Here is a 21,630-nt window from a genome sequence, read left to right as displayed (position 1 = left end):
ATTATTAGCACTTCCTTTCTATGTAGCTCACATAAAATATTTGATCAAGGTGAAAACTTAATACACATTTAGCATGCTAATGAAACTAGCTACAAAATTAAAGACATATTTTATTTAAAAATAATCTGGGCATCTTTGTCAACTACCCATGATTGTGTGTAGGAAGGATGGGCAATCCCAAAGACAAACACCAGACAAAATTTTGCTGAAGCACTATAACAAAATAAAAAATATTGTTCTACATTATGCCACAAGAATCAATAGATATAAATTCTGTGAAATAAAATGTTGAAGACCAGTAAGAGGGTTTATCATAAAAATACTTCCCTCATGTCCAGGATAGCTCCAATATCCAAGATTTTCAGAATTAATGATGTCTTGGGGGGTAAAAAGTAAAATATGGAAAGAGTACATCACATGAAAAAATCTACTAAAAGTATTTTTATGACATTCAGGAGAGTAACTTTTATTAATGACCACATGTATATTAAATAAATAGACACAATACAATCAGTGCAAGAGAAATAATCAAAGACTAATATTTTTCTTCTCTAGAAGTTTTTTTAGAGCCTCTTGGACATCTTTGTTCCTCAGAGAATAAATCAAAGGATTCAACATGGGAGTGACTAGGGAGTAACATAAGGATGCCACTTTACTCAGCTCAGGAAATCTGTCAGGAGTGAGATACATAAAAAAGACAGCACCATACAGCACACTCACAACTCCCAGGTGAGAGCTGCAGGTGGAGAAGGCCTTCTTACGTCCCTCAGTAGAGTGTATCTTTAGAACTGTGGACACAATATACATATAAGATACAGTAATGACTATGATAGTAGGCAAGATAATAATACATGACAGGGAAAAAGATATCATTCTATGGATAAAGAGATCAGAACAAGATAGTCTCTGAAGCGGGCGAGAATCACAGTAAAAGTGGTCAACAGCCCGAGAAGCACAAAAAGATAAAGTAAATGTCATGCTGGTCTGAATGACTGAGCTAATGCAGCCACAGAAATAGGAACCAGCCACCAACTGAGTACAGAGACGTGTTGACATTTGAACAGAGTAGAGCAGAGGGTTGCAGATGGCAATAAAGCGGTCATAAGCCATGGCCGCCAGGAGAAATCCCTCAGTCACAATGAAGAGGGCAAAGAGAAAGAGCTGGGCCACACAGCCTGCAAAGGAGATAGACTTGCTTTCAGACCAGAAGTTGATTATAGCCTTGGGTGCAATAACAGATGAATAGAAAAGATCAATGAAGGAGAGATTGCCTAGGAAGAAATACATTGGTGTGTTCAGCCGAGGATCAGTCATAATAATGGCCATCATCCCAACATTCCCTAGAAGGATCATGGCATAAACAAACAGAAATAGCAGGAAGAGGAGAATGTGGAGCTCTGGGCGGACCCTGAAGCCTGCAAGAATGAAGTCAGTCATTTCTGAGTGATTGCTTGCTCCCCTGTCACCCATGGTAGAAACCTGTTGAGAGGCACAGGGCAAAATATACAAATGAACTCTTGGTTTGGATCCTAGCATTACAAATAATCTCTTATGATATTAAGATTTACAAAGCTATTTTAATTTTAGCCTCATAAGTATACGGTGACTTAAAGCCAACCAATTGCTGTTGAAACCAAAGATTAGTTGTATTTCTTAATTCTTTAAGTGGTAGAGTTAGGTTTTTTGCCTCTGCATCTAATACAATGCCTTTCTACCCAAATGCCTTTCACATTTCCAAGTGTCACTTCTCTATACATTTCCCACTCATGAGTCACATAATAACTTCAACATCATGAAGCACTGACTGGAAGAGAGCAAAACCAATTTAATAAATGACTTTGGGAAGCACATTAGGTAGTTTGGGTTGGGAGATATTTGGGGTTTTAGTAGTCAAGTTTAGGAAAACAGGGACTTAATTTGGAGTACCAACGAATATAAAGGAAGTGACTGAGTTAAAAAAAAAAAAAAAAAAAAAAACTACTTGTGAAGTGCAATTACCTTTCACGAGTCATGGAAACTGGATTCTGATGGAAGTTATGTACCCGCTAAGATAAAAGGTGTGCACAACCAAGCACAAATTATTAGTACTCACATTCAAAAATTTCTGTCCCAGATGGGCCATCAAAGTACTTTCATAAAGAAAACTTCCTTTCATTTCTTGATCCCAAGACTTGGAGATCTTTGTTTTAACTTCTATTTTAAGTTCAGGGGTGCAAGTGCAGGTTTGTCACATAGGTACATTTGTGTCATGGGGTTTTGCTGTACAGATCATTTAATCACTGAAGTATTAAGCCCAGCACCCATTAGTTATTTTTCCTGATCCTCTCCCTCCTCCCATCCTCCACTCTCCAAAAGGTTCCAGTGTGTTTTTCCCCTCTATGTGTCCATGTGACTTGCAGTTCTTTAAATAGAGATCTACAGTAGAACTCCTCTCCAGATAAAGGAGTTACTTTAGAAATTAGTACTGCAAAGGATACATATGGGGGCATTGTTGATTACACTTTTGTTTGCCCCGAATACAACTTTTGTAGCCATTATTAACTCATTACTGCTCAAATAGATTTTTTAACATCATATGTTAACAATACAAGCACTCTTTCTTTGTCCTAAGGGCCTTCTGTGCATGATTCTGTCTAGGCAACAATAATAACAAATATGTACATGGCACTTTTCATGTGCCAGACACTTTTCTAAATGCTTTCATAGTAGCTCATTTAATCCATACAATAATAACATGAGGTGGGTATTATTATATTCCCAAGTTTACAGATGAGGAAATTGAGGTATAGAGAAATGAAGTCTGCTGAAATTCACTTACTAGAGTGAGAATCAAGATTTGAAGCCAAGAAAACTGGCTTCAGAATCCATGCTTTTAATCATCATTAATGATTAATCACTGTACTATATCAGCTTTTAATAAAGGACCCTTCCTGTTCCCCTACCTTAATTCTGCTTGCACTTTAGAGTTTAGTTAAAATTTCATATTTCCAAATAAAATATCTAATTCTTCAACCTGGGTCAAAACACCTCATCCAAAGACAATTGAAGAGACCAACTATCACCATATTTTAATATTGAGATTACATATTAATTATTTTTCACTTGACAATAGCTTACTTAAGACAAAATTCAATTTGTTCTCCATATATTGTTAGCATAACATTATGTGTCTGGTAAATGGTAATTAATCAATACATATTTATTATAGATAAAAGTTGAATGATAATGATCATGCAGAAACAGAGAAAAACATAAAAACTATCTATTTAATACTGCAGTGGTTAGTACAGGTTTTAGGTTTAAATAAATCTAGGCTCCAGTTCTGCTTCACTCACTTTCTAAATGGGACCTTGGACAAGTTACTTATGCTCTCTCTCTGTGCTACTGTATTCTCATATATGAAGTGGAAATAAGAGTCCTCAAAGTTTTCTTGGGAATAGAAAATGACATATGTACATAAATCACTTAGCACCATTTATGGTAAAGTAAGTATTCAGTAAATGTTAGCCATTATTTTCATTATAATCTTCAGTGCTCAGTCCCACTATTCATACCAAATAATGCTTATTAGGTTGAAAATTAATAATACATACATTCGTTTTTGGACAAAACATTCTCAGTTGAGGGGAAGAATCAATCTGTTGAAAGTTTAGAGAGATAAAGAAATCTTGGAGAAATGGAATATTTTGCCTGAGAAAAAAGATTATTAAGAGAAAAGTTGCATAAGATGTTATCATTATTTAAGACTGTATTAAATGTTGAAAATAAAATATTCACCCATTTTATCAAAAATTAGATATGTAAATAATTAAAAAGTAGTAAGAGCTTACATTAGATTGCACTTACGGTCTGGAAAGGTGTAAGATATTTAAGAAGTGAAAGAAAGCTGACTGAAGTAAGCATGAAAAATCATTTTTTGAAAAATAATATATATCATTTATCTTTGTTTTATTCTCATCTAGAGGCAAAACAGATTATTTTAATTTCTAAGATTTATTCCTATCAAACTCATTCCAACATTATAATTTAATATTATTATTAAATGTTAATTTTCCTCTCTTGAAAATAATATCCTTAACATCAAACTCAGCTTGTTTGCTGTGTATTGTCAACATAATGTTCTGAGTCTAGTGAATTACAATAATTCAGTACATATTTATTACATAGAAAAAAGCTGAATGATAATGAGCATGTAGAATCAGAGAAGAATAAAAAACAAATTTATTAAAATAAATTTATATCATTAACTGTTATAAACATTATAACATTATAAATGTTTTTTTTTTGTTTGTTTGTTGTTTTTGTTTTTTTTTTTTTTTTTTGAGACGGAGTCTCGCTCTGTCGCCCAGGCTGGAGAGCAGTGGCCGGATCTCAGCTCACTGCAAGCTCCGCCTCCCGGGTTCACGCCATTCTCCTGCCTCAGCCTCCCGAGTAGCTGGGACTACAGGCGCCTGCCACCTCACCCGGCTAGTTTTTGTATTTTTAGTAGAGACGGGGTTTCACTGTGTTACCCAGGATGGTCTCGATCTCCTGACCTCGTGATCCGCCCATCTCGGCCTCCCAAAGTGCTGGGATTACAGGCTTGAGCCACCGCGCCCGGCCATTACATTATAAATGTTAATAAATGCATTGCTGATTACCTTTTTTACTGGAAAAGAGAGTTCTTCCCGGAGAAGCCAAGAACAAGTAGTCAGTCTGTGACTTATTTTTCAAAAACTAACATGTTTTAAAAGTTACTTTTACCTTGTATTGTTTAGTAACTTGTCAGACTCTGTTAATAATGAAGCAGCAGAGTTCCAATGTTTTCCTCTGTTTATTGTTTTAATTCTAGAAAGGATAAACACAGTTAATTAATGACTGTCATAATTATAAGTACTGAAAAATCATTACTTTGAAATAAAATGAATCATTCCCCACAAATGCACATTTATTATTACAGTTTTAGATTCTTCCTATAGATAAATGTGGCTTATGTGCCTCATTGCTCTATTTTAAAAACAGTCCTTTTTTTGGTAGTTGATTTCCTAAAAAATTTTATAGTCCTTTTTATAAGAGAGTCAAGGTGAATTTTTCAAATCATGTTCTGCCAAAACTGAAGTAATTCCAGGAACTATAGTCTATAGTTATGCAAAGTGAACCTGAGAAATCAATCCATAGGATATTATCTATCCTGCATTCTCAGAAGCTTGGACTCTTTCAAGGCAAGAGGACAGATTGCCATGGATATGCAAGTAGAGGTCTTGAGCTCTTTGGCATTTCTGAATACTGCCAAAATATCAACAGCAGTTATCCATGAGGGCTTTGGTTTTGCTATAACTTTTTCATATAATTGCAGTATTGAGATTTCCTTTGTCTTCTGGGAGACAGTACCTCTGGGAGAGAAGAAAACAAGTTGATTAATTAATAAGACCTCTAGGATCTAGAAGCAAGATCCGTGAAGACCTCAGAGACTCTAGATTTTTTTTAAAAGCCTAAGAGGACTTAAAGTACATATGAGACATTCTTTAGGAAAAACTACAAGGATCTTTTAATTTTAATTTCTTCATTGAAAAAGAAGCATTTTCAATTTATCATTATAGCACAGTTTTTGATAAGCAAGTAGAAATAGATATGAAAGGAAATGTTGTGGTTCATCATGCAATTTGTAGGAAAATTTTGGGTCCTAGTCATAAAGTTAATTTCATATTTACTTTCAGAATTCCATTCACCCAAATCTCTCCTTGGTGACTTTTTAACTATATTTTCTCAATAGTAATTGATAAGAAAAGATAGAATAGCATGACCATGATATGGGCAAAATCCAACAAATTCCTTCTAATCCATCAAGTAAAGGCCAAATGATTAACTGGATCTAAAGTTGGGTTTATATTGTAATTTTAATCGCTTTAAAGTTGTTTACTCAGGTGTTATGTATTAAGTTGGTAACTTCTCATCAGTCACTGTATATAGTTCAAAATAATTTAAAGAACTGTTCTATATCAGCAAAAAAATCATAATTTGTCTTTGATAACTCTTTAACTGCTATAAATGCATATATGTAAAATAGGAAGAAAAGGGGAATGGATGGAAAGAGGAGAAAATAATGATGGCTCATAAAGTTGTCATATATGCAGCTAGTTAAAGGCAATATTGATATTTATTTACTCCATATTACCTTTTGTCTGAACATCAGCCTCAATATCTTGAAGTTGTTTGCTGGTAGGGTGACACAAACTTCACCGTTGAAGGATCCGAGACCCTGTGGTCCTGCCTGTGATTAATTGCTGTGGTTGTTCATTAATATTTACAATGAGTTATGAAAGTATTAGAAGGGTTTCTGGAAAATGTTCTAGGTTACTGCTATACTCCTTCTATTAATATCTGTTGCTAATAAGAATAATTTACCCAAGAGAATACAAAGCTTTTTTTTTTAACCTGTTGGTTCAGCAAAATGAATGTGTTCAGTAAAGAGACTGAATTTAGAGCTCATTTTATCAATTGTTGTGTTCCCCTAGTAAAATTATCCCTCGTTAAGCAGTAAGAATATTCATTCAGCAGGGACAAATGTCATGCAGGCATCCAGCAAAAAAAAAGTTGAGAGTGAGTTGATAGGTTTTACAGTGGTGGCTGACATTCCCATTTTGAACCCTTGTACTTCGACCTGTAATTGCTTCATATATTTGTTGCTAACGAAGAGCACAGATTATATCCTGGATGACAGTTACTCACCTTTCTAAAGCAATGACATCCAGTTGGTCCAACAACTGAATCTTTAATAAATGATTCCGGTCGCTGCCGCCGACGCTACCACAGCGTTTGGGTGTAGAGTTTGGAATCCCTGTGCTGCGTTAACAATGAAGCAGAGTTCGAACGTGCCGGCTTTCCTCAGCAAGATGTGGACGCTTGTGGAGGAAACCCACACTAACGAGATCATCACCTGGAAGCAGAATGGCCAAAGTTTTCTGGTCTTGGATGAGCAATGATTTGCAAAGGAAATTCTTCCCAAATATTTCAAGCACAATAACATGGCAAACTTTGTGAGGCAACTGAATATGTATGGTTTCCGTAAAGCAGTACATATCGACTCTGGAATTGTAAAGCAGGAAAGAGATGGTCCTGTAGAATTTCAGCATCCTTATTTCAAACAAGGACAGGATGACTTGTTGGAGAACATTAAAAGGAAGGTTTCATCTTCAAAACCAGAAGAAAATAAAAATTCATCAGGAAAATTTTTTAAAAAAATTATAAGTAGTGCTCAGAAGGTTCAAATAAAACAGGAAACTGTTGAGTACAGGCTTTCTGAATTAAAAAGTGAGAATGAGTCCCTTTGAAAGGAGGTGTCAGAATCACAAGCAAAGCATGCACAACAGCAACAAGTTATTCGAAAGATTGTCCAGTTTATTGTTACACAGGTTCAAAATAACCAACTTGTGAGTTTAAAACATAAAAGGCCTCTACTTTAAACACTAATGGAGCCCAAAAGAAGAATCTGTTTCAGCACATAGTCAAAGAACCAACTGATAATTACCATCATAAAGTTCCACACAGTAGGACTGAAGTTTTAAAGCCAAGGGAGATGATTTCAGATGACATCATTATTTACAATGTTACTGATGATAATGCAAATGAAGAAGATATCCCAGTTATTCCAGAAACTGGGATATTATATCATATCCATATATTATATCATATATATATATATATCCAGGATGTTATATATGGTCCCTCCAATTGTACCCAGTACCCTGATATTGTCACCGTTGAAGATGACAATGAAGATGAGTATGCACCTGCCATTCAGAGTGGAGAGCAGAGTGAACCAGCCAGCGAATCCCTAAGTTCAGGCAGTGATGAGGGCAACCCTCTCATGTCTAGTGCTGTCTACTAAATGGCTCATCCATTCTGACCTCAGAAGACCCAGTGACCATGATGGATTCCATTTTGAATGATAACATCAGTCTTTTGGGAAAGGTTGAGTTGTTGGATTATCTTAACAGTATTGATTGCAGTTTAGAGGACTTCCAAGTCGTGCTATCAGGAAGACAATTTAGCATAGACCCAGGTCTCCTGGTTGACTCTGAGAAAAAAGGATTAGAAACTACAAGAACAATGTAGTTCAGCCAGTTGGGAAGAGGGAAGAAAATCTAAATCCAAGCCAGATGAGCAGCTTATCCAGTACACTGCCTTTCCACTTCTTGCATTCCTCGATGGGACCCCTGCTTCTTCTGTTGAACAGGTGAGTACAACAGCATCACCAGAAGTTATGTCCTCTGTAGATAAATCCATAGAAGTTGATCAAGTGAAATTTATCCTACAGTGCAAACACGCAAACAAAAATCTATAAATATGGTATACTATATTAACATAATGAAGAACATAAACCATATGATCATCTCGATAGATGCAGAAAAAAAAACATTTGACAAAATCAAACATCTTTTAATAATATAATAAAAAACTCTCAAAAAATATGTGGAGAAGAAATATACCTATACCTCAACACAATAAAGGCCATACACGACAAGCCTACATGCACGCGTGCACACACACACACACACACACACACACACGTGTGTTGCTGATATGGTTTAGCTCTGTGTCCCCACTCAAATGTCATCTCAAATTGTAATCTTTGTGTGTCAAGGGAGGGAAGTGGTGGGAGTGATTGGATCATGGGGTGGTTTCCCCCATGCTGTTCCTGTGATAGTGAGTGACTTCTCACAAGATCTGATGGTTTAAAAGTCTGTGGCAGTTTCCCCCTCACTCTCTCTCTCTCTCTCCTGCCGCCTTGTGAAGAAGGTACTTGCTTCCCCTTTACCTTCCACCATGATTGTAGTTTCCTGATGCCTCTTCAACCATACAGAACTGTGAGTCAATTAAACCTCTTTCTTTATAAATTACCCAGTCTCAGATATGTCTTTATAGCAGTGTGAGAATAGACTAATACAATTGCCTACTGGTGACATTTATTAACAGGCTTTTTTATTAATAGGCTAGTTATCAAACTTCTGTAAGTGGTACCACTATGTTTTCTACTTTCTCAGATAACATTTTTAATATAGTGCTTCATAATTAACCCCGGGTTTTCCCTTTTTTCTATACTTCCACTACTACAGTGATAATCCAGATTTGGTACCTACTCAACTCAACTTGAACATTATTTTTTAAAAATCCTATCTGATTTCCTTTTTCTCCTCAGCATTTACTTTTTAAGATTCCAGATTTATCTTTCTCAAACACTATTTTAATTATGTCATTTCTTTCTTAAGAGATTTTGTTACTTCCCAATTTCCTATTTAGCAAATTGGGCTTTCTATTACTCTCCAAATTGTAACCTCTATGAAACCAGATGAGATGTCTCACTGCATCCATTCATCTTGCACAGTGTAGGCTTAACACGTTGATTTTAATTATACCCGATACATTCTCTTTGAATCTAGTTCTAAATCCTACCAATATTTAAGATTCCATTCATATCTCCCCAGAGTTACCATTGTCTTGCTACGGTAGCCAAACTTGGCATCACTTCTCCATACTCTTTTTAAATATTATTATAGTTATCCCTACATATGATAGCATCTATTTATGCTTTAGTTATTTAATGCATGTCATTTTACATTAACAATTGAATTTTCAGTTCCTCACAATGAAATGCATTATTTGCAAGATCCAATAACACTTATCATAATTTGGAATGCAGCATAAGTGCTCATTCATTTTTAATTTATTGAATTCATTTATAGTTCATTTGTGATGGTTAATATTGAGTGTCAACATTATTGGATTGAAGGATGCAAAGTATTGTTCCTGGGTGTGTCTGTGAGGGTGTTGCCAAAGGAGATTAACAGTTGAGTCAGTGGACTAGGAGAGGCAGACCCATCCTCAATCTGGTGGACACCATCTATTCAGCTGCCAGTGAAGTGAAGCTAGGATAAAAGCAGGCAGAGGAACATGGAAGGACTAGACTGGCTAAGTCTTCTGGCCTCCATCTTTCTCCTGTGCTGGATGCTTCCTGTCCTCAAACATTGGATTCCAAGTTCTTTAGCTTGTTGGCTCCTGAACCTATACCAGTAGTTTGCCAAGCACTCTCAGGCCTTTGGCCACAGACTGAAGGCTGCACTGTCAGCTTCCCTACTTTTGAGATTTTAGAACTCAGACTGGTTTCCTTACTCCTCAGTTTACAAACAGCCTATTGTGGGACTTCACCTCGTGATCATGTGAGTAAATACTTCTTAATAAACTCCCTTTCATATATGCATCTATCCTATTAGCCCTGTCTCTCTAGAGAACTATGACTAATACATCTTATTTTAAAAAGTTTTGAAGTAACTTGCAACAACTGCAGTAACAAACTAATTTATTAAATGTATTCAAAACTTAATTTGGGCCAAGCATTTTTCTAAGCACTTTACATGAATTTCATAATTTAATCATTAAAACAATTTTATATACTAATGAAACCTTTTATAAGTATATAAATACCGATAACCTTTTTTATTACACTTTAAGTTCCGGGATACACATGCAGAACATGCAGGTTTGTTACGTAGGTATACACATGCCATGGTGGTTTGCTGCACCCATCAATCCCTCATCTATATTAAGTATTTCTCCTAATGCTATCTCTCCCATAGCCCTTCACCCCCGACAGGCCCTGGTGTGTGATGTTCCCCTCCCTGTGTTCTCATTTTTCAACTCACACTTATGAGTGAGAACATGCTGTGTTTGGTTTTCTGTACCTGTGTTAGTTTGCTGACAATGATGGTTTCCAGCTTCATCCATGTCCCTGCAAAGGACATGATCTCATCCTTTTTTATGACTGCATAGCATTCCATGGTGTATATGTGCCATATTTTCTTCATCCGGTCTATCATTAATGGACATTTGGGTTGGTTCCAAGTCTTTGCTATTGTGAATAGTGCGGCAATAAACATACATGTGCATGAGTCCTTATAGTAGAATGATTTATAATCCTTTGAGTATATACCCAGTAATTGGATTGCTGGGTCAGATGGTATTTCTTGTTCTAGATCCTTGAGGAATCGCCATACTGTCTTCCACAATGGCTGAATTAATTTACACTCCCACCAACAGTGTAAACGCATTCCTATTTCAACACATCCTCTCCAGCATCTGTTGATTCTAGACTTTTTAATGATTGCCATTCTAACTGGCATGAGATGGTATCTCATTGTGGTTTTGATTTGCATTTCTCTAATGACACGTGATGATGAGCTTTTTTTCATATGTTTGTTGGCCACATAAATGTCTTCTTTTGAGAAGTGTCTGTTCATATCCTTCACCCACTTTTTGATGGTGTTGTTTGTTTTTTTCTTGTATATTTGTTTAAGTTATTTGTAGATTCTGGATATTAGCCCTTTGTTAAAATTTAAAAATGCCCTTTGTCAGATGGATAGATTACCGAAATTTTCTCCCATTCTGTAGGTTGTCTGTTCACTCTGATGATAGATTCTTTTGCTGTGCAGAAGCTCTTTAGTTTAATTCGATCCCATTTGTCAATGTTGGCTTTTGTTGCCATTGCTTTTGTTGTTTTAGTCATGAAGTCTTTGCCCATGCCTATGTCCTAAATGGTGTTGCCTAGGTTTTCTTTTAGGTTTTTTGTTGTTCTAGGTCTGACATTTAAGTCTTTAATCCATCTTGAGTTGATATTTGTACAAGATGTAAGGAAGGGGTCTGGTTTCAGTTTTCTGCATGTGGCTAGCCAGTTTCCCCAACACCATTTATTAAATAGGGAATCCTTCCCCACTGCTTGTTTTTGCCAGGTTTGTCAAACATTAGATGGCAGGACATGTGTGGCATTATTTCTGAGGTCTCTGTTCTATTCTATTGGTCTATATATCTGTTTTGGTACCAGTACCATGCTGTTTCAGTTACTGTAGCCTTGTAGTATGGTTTGAAGTCAGGAAGTATGATGCCTTGAGCTTTGTTCCTTTTGCTTAGGATTATCTTGGCTGTACGGGCCTTTTTTGGTTCCATATGAAATTTAAAGCAGTTTTTTCTGATTCTGTGAAGAAAGTCAATGGTACCTTGATGGGGATAGCATTCAATCTGTAAATTACTTTAGGCAGTATGGTCATTTTCACGATACTGATTCTTCCTATCCATGAGCATGGAATGTTTTTCCATTTGTTTGTGTCTTCTCTTATTTACTTGAGCAGTAGTTTGTAGTTCTCCTTGAAGAGGTCTTTCTTGTAAGTTGTATGCCTAGGTATTTTATTCTCTTTATAGCAATTGCGAATGGGAGTTCACTAATGATTTGGCTCTCTGTGTGTCTATTATTGGTGTAGAGGAATGCTTGTGATTTTTACACACTGATTCTGTATCCTGAGACTTTGCTGAAGTTGCTTACCAGATTAAGGAGATACTGGGTTGAGACAATGGGGTTTTCTAATATACAATCATGTCATCTGCAAACAGACAATTTGACTTCCTCTCTTCCTATATGAATACCCTTTATTTCTTTCTGTTGCCCGATTGCCCTGGTCAGAATTTCCAATACTATGTTGAACAGGAGTGGTGAGAAAGGACATCCTTGTGTCATGCTGATTTTCAAAGGGAATTCTTCCAACTTTTGCCCATTCAGTATGATATTGGCTGTGCATTTGTCATAAATAGCTCTTATTATTTTGAGATACATTCCATCAATACCTAGTTTATTGAGAGTTTTTAGCATTAAGTGCTGTTGAATTTTGTTGAAGGCCTTTTCTGCATCAGTTGAGATAATCATGTGGTTTTTGTCATTGGTTCTGTTGATGTGATGGATTCCATTTATTGATTTGCGTATGTTGAACCAGCCTTGCATCCCAGGGATGAAGCCAACTTGATCGTGGCAGATAAGCTTTTTGAAGTACTGCTGGATTCAGTTTGCCAGTATTTTATTGAGGATTTTCACATCGATGTTCATCAGAGATATTGGCCTGAAATTTTCTTTTTTTGTTGTGTCTCTGCCAGGTTTTGGTATCAGGGTGATGCTGGCCTCATAAAATCAGTTAGAGAGGAGTCCCTCTTTTTCTATTGTTTGGAATATTTTCAGAAGGAATGGTACCAGCTCTTCTTTGTACCTCTGGAAGAATTTAGCTGTGAGTTCATCTGGTCCTGGGCTTATTTTAGTTGGTAGGCTACTAATTACTGTCTTAATTTCAGAACTTGTTATTGTTCTATTCAGGGATTTGACTTCTTCCTGATTTAGTCTTGGCAGGGTGTATTTGTTCAGGAGTTTATCAATTTCTTCTAGATTTTCTCGTTTATTTTCATACAGGTGTTTATAGTATTCTCTGATGGTAGTTTATATTTCTGGGATCGGTGATTATATTCCCTTTATCATTTTTCATTGTGTCTATTTGATTCTTCTCTCTTTTCTTCTTTATTAGTCTGGCTAGTGGCCTATGTATTTTGTTAATCTTTTCAAAACCCCATCTCCTGGATTCATTGATTTTTTTAAGGGTTTTTCGTGTCTCTGTCTCCTTCAGTTCTGCTCTGATCTTAGTTATTTTTTGTCTTCTGTTAGCTTTTGAATTTGTTTGCTCTTGCTTCTCTAGTTCTTTTGATTGTTATGTTAAGGCTTCAATTTTAGATCTTTCCTGCTTTCTCCTGCTGGCATTTAGTGCTATAAATTTCCCTCTGAACACTGCTTTAAATGTGTCCCAGAGATTCTGGTACATTGTATCTTTGTTCTCTTGGTTTTAAAGAACTTATTTATTTCTGCCTTAATTTCATTATTTACCCAGTAGTCACTCAGGAACAGGTTGTTCAGTTTCCATGTAGTTTTGTGGTTTTGAGTGAGTTTCTTAACCCTGAGTTTTAATTTGATTGCACTGTAGTCTGAGAGACAGTTTGTTATAATTTCTACTCTTTTGCATTTATTGAGTAGTGTTTTACTTGCAATTGTGTGGTCAATTTTAGAATAAGTGCAATGTGATACTGAGAAGAATGTATATTCTGTTGATTTTGGTTGGAGAGTTCTGTAGATGTCTATTGAGTTGGCTTGGTCCAGAGCTGACTTCAATTCCTGAATATCCTTGTTAATTTTCTGTCTTGTTGATCTGTCTAATATTGACAGTGGGGTGTTAAATTCTCCCACTATTATTGTGTGAGAGTCTAAGTCTTTTTGTAGGTCTCTAAGAACTTGCTTTATGAATCTGAGTGCTCCTGTACTGGTTTCATATATATGCAGTATAATTAGCTCTTCTTGTTGCATTGATCCCTTTACCATTATGTAATACCCTTGTCTTTTTTTTATCTTTGTCGACTTAAAGTCTGTTTTATCAGAAACTAGGATTGCAATTCCTGCTTTTTTTTTTTGCTTTCCATTTGCTTGGTAAATCTTCCTCCATCCCTTTATTTTGAGCCTATGTGTGTCTTTGCACATCTAGGTCTTCTGAATACAGCACACCAATGGGTCTTGACTCTGTATCCAATTTGCCAGTCTGTGTCTTTTAATTGGGGCATTTAGCCCATTTACATTTAAGGTTAATATTGTCATTGGTGAATTTGATCCTGTCATTATGATGCTAGCTGGTTATTTTGCTCTTTAGTTGATGCAGTTTCTTCATAGTGTCGGTGGTCTTTACAATTTGGTATGTTTTTGCAGTGGCTGGTACCTGTTTTTCCTTTACATATTTAGTGCTTCCTTCAGGAGCTCTTCTAAGGCACACCTGGCGGTGACAAAATCTTTCAGCATTTTCTTGTCTGTTAAGGATTTTATTTCTTTTTTGCTTTTGAAGCTTAGTTTAGCTGGATATGAAATTCTGTGTTGAAAATTCTTTTCTTTAAAAATGTTGAATATTGGCCCCCACTCTCTTCTACTCTCTCTCTCACTTGCCCTAGGTATCTACTGGGAAGAGAAGGAAACCGGGGATGACTGCTCCTTTCGTTTGAGACGAGTATCCATTCATCTTCAGTCTGTACCCCTTTCGAATGCATCCTGAACCACTGGGACTCCTTTGGGAAAAAAAAATGCCTTTATTTTTCCTTTCTCCTCCTCTGTTCTCCACAGATAGGTAATCGTGTCTCTGTACTTCAGGACACTCCCCTCAGATGCATCCTCCAAACTGGAAGGAGTTAATTTCCCAAACCTTAAACTTGTTGGTTTAGGATTGGGCTCAAGGAAGGGAACCCAGAAGCCCAACATGCTGGCAAAAGGGTAAAGTTTTTTTACCAGTCAGGCTTTTGGCCCCACTCTCCCTGTGCAAACTGGTAAAAGGCCTCAGGATTTTTGAGCTGTTCTTACCTCTCCCCTTGTTCCTTTTTGTTACATGTTTTCTAATAACTCAGTTTGTCTCTTCTTGACTTCAGGCCATCACATTCCAAACGGCCATGCAACTGGGACCTCAGACGATGGCCCCTTCTGCCAGGGACCCTTAGATAGGCCTCTGAGGGAGCTCTGACTGCCATTTTCCCAAAACAGCGTCCTCTGTCAGCAGGAAGCAGTTAAGATCGGTCTTCATCCTTATCCGTATCCTTATTCTAACAGGAGTTAGATGTGCTTCTTTAGAGGGAAGAATGAGACAGCCAGGTGGGAAGGCGTTCCCAGAGAAACTCCAGTCAGCCTGCATGCTGGAAGGAGTGCATGCTTGGGTGGAGCTTGGGAACTTCACACCATTTGCAGCAGGGAGGAGCCTGGCCCTCCACTTCCTGGGTGGAACCTGGGATTCAGTCCTTGACAGGGGAAGCCCACTGGCAGGAAAGCACACTCTCTCACTTTGCTAAGAGTCTCTGTTTCTCTTTTTCTTCTTTTTCACCTAATAAAACTCTGCCTTACTCACCCTTCAAATTTTCTGTGAGCCTAATCTTTCGTGGCCGTGTGACAAGGACCCCATCTTTAGCTGAACTAAGAAAAGGTCCCACAATAAGTTATACCTGAATGACAAAGCAAGGTTAAAAAATTGTGCTAAAAATTAAGTGTCACATAAAATATAATTCTAGTCAGAAACAAACAACATAAATTGCTTAATTATGTTAGAATGTTCAGGCTAGAATAGTACCTGTATTAGTCCATTTGCATGCTGATAATAAAGACATACCCAAGACTCGATAATTTATGCAGAAAAGAGGTTTAACGGACGAACAGTTTCACATGGCTGGGGAGGCCTCACAATCGTGGTGGAAGGCAAGGAGGAGCAAGTTGCATCTTACATGGTTGGCAGCAGGAAAACAGAGAGCTTGTGCAGGGAAATTCCCCCGTATGAAACCATGAGATCTCATGAGACTTGTTCACTACCATGAAAACAACACCGGAAAGACCCACCCCATGATTCAATTACCTCCCACCAGGTCCTTCTCACAACACGGGAATTGTGGGAACTATAATTTAAGATGAGATTTGGGTAGGGACACAGCCAAACCATATCAGTACGTTTTAAAGTTTGGTTAAATTAGTACACTCTCTGGTACTACTTATTAATATTTTACACTTACTAGCAAATAAACTTGAAAGACATAAGGTAAACTCATACGTATTTACTTCTCGTTATCATTTTTCTATAGTTTCTATAAAATATTTTCCTTTACAATAAGAAAACAGTAATTTGAACTGTTATAGAATTTTTATTATGTGTCAAATATTCTTAATATTGAAGAATCATAGCATACAATTCAAAAATACATTATAATGTATATAGATAACAAACTGAAAGCGACTCTCTCTGTGATAAATTAAGGATAATATTTTCTCTTTTTTGCATGTTAGTTTTAGCATATTACATTCTATAACATTGCTAAATAAAAATAGTTGGAAAATTGGTTAAATACACCTTGCTAAAGTCACATAATTAAAATAACTTATCTGTAGTTTATAAAGGTAAACATAATTTTATCTGCTGTTTATAAAACCACAGATAAAGCAAAAAGTAACAAAATGTCATTTCGTACTTCAAAAAATGCCTTACAAACAAAAGCACAAGAGTAATTATGACAGTAATATAATTACTGTCAAAGTGAGACAAATAACGTGTTTTTGCTTTAGCTCTAAGTTTATTCAAAAACATTTCAACAAACATTTAAGAGAATATTATATAAATATTATTCATTGCATAACCATGCCATTGAACTCACTAACAAGGAAATAGAATTATAGGCAATAAACCTTGTGCAGCTTAGAGTACATTTGAGGTTACAAAGTCAAACTAATTTATACTTATTTACATATATGGATTCACTTGAGATTTCTTGTAGTTTTGTTTTGTTGTAGAATTGATACACAATCTTATGAAAAAAACTCAAGTTCTAAACTCATTGTGCAAAAGTAATCTTTCCTTTATATTCTACCAGTATTATTCTTGCCTCCTATTCTTGCTTAAAGATTTCTCTAACTTCTTTCTAGTGTGTTTTACAGTTTAGACAGACAATGTGAGTTAAAATGCTGCAGGATCCTTACTGACTTCACTGTGTGTATTAGTCAGCGTTCTCTAGAGGGACAGAACTAATAGGATAAATGTATATATGAAGGAGAGTTCATTAAGGAGAATTGACTCACATGATCAGAAAGTGAAATCCCACGATAGGCCATCTGCAAGCTGAGGAGCAAGGAAGCCAGTCCAAGCCCCAGAACCTTGGAAGCCAACAGTGCAGTCTTCAGTTTATGTCTAAAAGCTCAAGAGCCCCTGGCAAACCACTGCTGTAAGTCCAAGAGTCCAAAAGCTAACAACTTGGAGTCTGATGTTCCCGGGCAGGAAGCATCCAGCATGGGAGAAAGATGAAGGCCAGAAGACTCGGCCAGTCTAGTCCTTCTACCTTCTTCTGCCTTCTTTTTCTAGCCACACTGGCAGCCGATTGGGTGGTGTCCACTCACATTGTGGGTGGGTCTTCCTGAAGGTGAGTCTTCCCCCAGTCCACTGACTCAAATGTTAATCTCTTCTGGCAGCACCCAGCAACACCCAGATACACCCAGAAACAATACTTTGCATCTTTCAAAACAATCAAGTTGACACTTAATATTAACCATCACACTATGTTAGTGGTTAATTACCTGATGTAAAAATGTCAGTTTGTTTGGCTGCCCTTGTGGTAACTAATTATCATATCATATGAGTTTTGCTTCTTTACATCAAATTTTTAAAAAAAATGAAAATAAAAATGGAGTCTTTCTAATTTTGATCCCTCCCTAAGATAAACCTTGATATTCCCCATAAATTGCTGACTCCCTAATAAAAAGAAACTCTTTTCTGAATTTCACAATGCTTATATCTGAAGATATGCCATGGCATTTATGGGTGTGACATAACTGGCATATTTATCACCAAGATCAGATTAACTATAATACCTGTAACCTTGATAATCTCGTGAGAGTTTTGGGGATTTTGTTTTTCCTTTAAATGGCTGTTGCTCTTCTTTTTTCTTCAATCTGGTGAGCTAGTCCTAAAGCCTGGACTTTATTGCAAACTTTCATTGCAAGTAAACTACCCTTTTTTTTCAAGGTAGGAAAAAAACTACCTTTTTTTCCTTTTTCCTTTGAAACTTCTTTTGAAGGTTTTGCTGGGTAAACTGAAGGCCAAACCTAACTTAACCTCATGTGCAGAGATTTGAGCCTTCTGAAGTGTTTTCACCAAGATCTCTCTTTTCTCAGTTCCTGGGGTGAACGTCATGTAGCTATAGAACTCTTGCTCTAATTTTGTATTTCTTCCCTAATTCTGGTTTTTCAGCAAATCTGACTCTGATCCTGATTTGTCCCCAGCCTCATGTTTCCCCATGGACGTCTGATATTGTGGGACAGTATCTATTAGATGACAGTCAACAAGACAGATGTTCTACAGAGCTGACTTTTTTATTGTTCATCTTGAGTCTTCACTTTATTTTAACATCCTTTAAGCTCTGCATTTTATCTGTATGCCCTTATGAGCCTAAATCATCAGAAAGAAAACAATACATTTCTCTCTGGAATAAAGGGAAGATCTTAGAGATCTGGAGTAACTGTGACTATTATGGAGCTTTTGTGCTACATTTACTTTGACTTACAGCTGCCACTGGAAAATGAGACTTCTAGTTCTCATTATAATCATGCAAATTTAAAAAATGCCTCTTCTATCCTGAAGTAATTCATTTCTTACAAAGATCTTTTGTACTTTTTCTGAATCTGTGGCGAATTCTCTCTTATGTCAGGAAATATTTGGAAATAAATTGGTTATAAAGTCATTTTCACACACTGTAATAACATCTATTTCAAACAGGCACATTCACATCTATGGGGAGAAAATGCGTAAATGTTTCCCAAAAACTTTTGAAACTGGTTTTGTATGGCAAAGCCTCTGGCTTTTAAGAAAAGTGTTTATGATTTGATAAACTGTACAAAATAGAACAAATGAATGAAAGAATGAAGAATGGGGAAAATTACTTTTGATTTGCAAAGAACAGTTTCATGACTATGAAAAATCTAATAATTCTGAGTACATGATTTCTCCTTCTCCTCTTTCATACAATAAGAAAGGCCCATAGAAATATATAAATGATGGAAAATTCAGATGTAAAATTGTGCTTCACGTACTGACTTCAAGAACTTAATGGTGCTTAAAGTTATAACCCTAGCTGAACCCTCAATCTCACTCAACAGGTGCTATAGAAAAAGCAATACACAATATGTTAAGAGTTAGTCAGCTAAAACCTATTTCTGAATGTGCTAATCTGCCTACGAGTTTGATAAGAATAAAGTGCGTTTTGAGTCAGAAATACTTTCTCAGCAAACACATTGATATATCTTCACTTATAGAACTACACAGTAGTCTGTTTATCAAATGAAGCTGTTCTTCATTAGCTTATAAAGACTAGAAAAGCATTTTCAATATGAGAAAACTGAAATTTTCTCATTTCTAGAAATACTTCATGCAAAATGTTCTACATTGGTTGGCTTGCTTAAAATAAGCTTCGGACACTTGGTAAAACTTAAGGAGAAAAATAATTTCGCTAAATTTCTAAGGGTTTTGGTTATTAGTCTTCATGGTAGATAGCAGTGTAGTGCAAGTTGTTAGGAAGAGAAGAAAATGAAGTAAACTTCAGTATTCTCAAAAAAATGAGATTCATATTTGATATATTAATGTGGTAAAAAAAAAAGCCTTGTGTAAGCTGACAATAATTTGGCTTTGAAACAATGATATTTCTTCTGCCTGCTCTTATCAGTTTTAAAAAATAATGTGAAAATAATGATTTCATTTATACAAGATTTAGATTCATTTTCTCATGCAAAGCCTAATCAATTTAAATTTCCTAAATTACCTTTACTAGATTTTATAATAAGTTCTCACTTTCACAAAAATGATATAGTAAGTGGGAATTTATAATTATATCAGTTAAAAGCTCAACTAAAGCAAAGTATAATATCTGGTTACTTTTAACAAGCATTTCCTCTCATAAACATATTTACTTCTTATAATGCTGATTATAATGAAAATTTAATAATTCTACTTACACTATTTGGAAAAACATTTAAATACTATATCTAAGCATGACAAAATGCTCAGTCATCAAGTATAGGTTTAATTTATACGTGGATCTCTTTTATTACATAGAATAAATATAAACTGGCCATCATTTAATATGTGGAAAAGAATATGTAGGATTAGGGATGCATTAGTATCATTTTCATATTTAACACTTTAAGGCATATCTGAAAAGTCATGCCTGACTATGGCAGCATGTGTAGGAAAGAAAAGAAAGGGAATAATGTCAATTTAAAATTATCTGGTTGTGTCAACACATTATAAAATATAAAAAGACAACTTTTTTGATATAGTATGTTGTAGAAAGTTTGGAGGTAGACTTTCAAAAAATGAGTATAAGATAAAACAACAAAACGTTTACAATTTTGGCCATGTTGGGTGCCTCTTGTTTTATTTATATACAGGGGGAAATCTTTTGAATCCTTTCATGCAATGTGTTACACAGATGGGAACATGACAAACTGATTTTTGAGTACATAGGCTACCCTAAAACAAGTTAATTGGCTCGCAGAGTGTAGACCTTCTTTATAGTGTCAAAATCATCTCACTTGAGAACTACTAACATTGTGTGCTTTTCTGTGCATTTACAACAGTTTTTCATTTTGTCTATTCTGAATAAGCTAGAATTTCTAATTATCAGTTTTTGCTTCTCTGTTTATTTTCACTGTAGCCTGAAACTGTAACCATTTTTAATGGCTTGTGTTTATATCTCGTCTCTTCTATCAACTCTTCCCAAATTCAAGCCACAAATTCAGAATAATGAAATTCTTTTGGTGTCTCTTTCCCAAACAGCATCCACAAAAACTTTCCCAGAGAGCATTTACAAAGATCTTTGCTGTAACATTATAACAGAAGAAATCCATGAGATTCTCCATATTTATCATTGTATCAGAGTAAATGTGGGATCAGGAAAGCATTCATAGTAGTCAATTGGTGGGACCTGGCATAGGACATCAGAGCATGGTGGGTTGTAGATGGTTTCCACACAGCAGAAAGGCCCCAGGCAGTGCTGGATAATGGGCAGGATGCAAAGGGTACTTACACAGGTTTATACTAGCAGCAGCCCAGCAACAGGTGCGGAAGCCAGATTAAGATAAAAAGAACAATCATGTAGGGAAAAGAGAGACAGCTGTAATGAGCGAATAGAGAACGTATAAAGTGGAATTAGTCAAAAAGTAAATATATTAAACATAATGAGTATTGG

General features: G+C 36.0%; 3 protein-coding genes and 1 pseudogene across 29 annotated transcripts in view; 1 reads left to right on the top strand and 3 right to left on the bottom strand.

Annotated features, from left to right (window-relative positions):
• BLOC1S1 (biogenesis of lysosomal organelles complex 1 subunit 1) overlaps window positions 1-21,630 on the bottom strand; it is a 1,086,347-nt gene that overhangs the window by 551,063 nt on the left and 513,654 nt on the right. The gene's annotated exons all lie outside the window — the stretch shown is intronic.
• Window positions 1-21,630, bottom strand: part of TMT1B (thiol methyltransferase 1B) — a 686,675-nt gene that overhangs the window by 518,126 nt on the left and 146,919 nt on the right. The window lies entirely within an intron of this gene.
• Window positions 329-2,306, bottom strand: LOC126931134 (olfactory receptor 9K2). Its single transcript, XM_050748950.1, has one exon. The coding sequence runs from the start codon at window positions 1,534-1,536 to the stop codon at window positions 529-531; it is 1,008 nt and encodes a 335-aa protein (XP_050604907.1). The 5' UTR covers window positions 1,537-2,306; the 3' UTR covers window positions 329-528.
• Window positions 6,783-8,323, top strand: LOC126931605 (heat shock factor protein 2-like; annotated as a pseudogene).

Source organism: Macaca thibetana, chromosome 11 (genome assembly GCF_024542745.1).
Source record: "Macaca thibetana thibetana isolate TM-01 chromosome 11, ASM2454274v1, whole genome shotgun sequence".
Classification (NCBI taxonomy): domain Eukaryota; kingdom Metazoa; phylum Chordata; class Mammalia; order Primates; family Cercopithecidae; genus Macaca; species Macaca thibetana.
The sequence above is the reverse complement of the archived record's forward strand: the minus strand, read 5'-3'. Positions and strand labels throughout refer to the sequence as shown.

Bases quoted from the DNA above. Each gene is read 5' to 3' on its own strand.
- LOC126931134 (XM_050748950.1), bottom strand. From the start codon at position 1,536: ATGCTAGGATCCAAACCAAGAGTTCATTTGTATATTTTGCCCTGTGCC.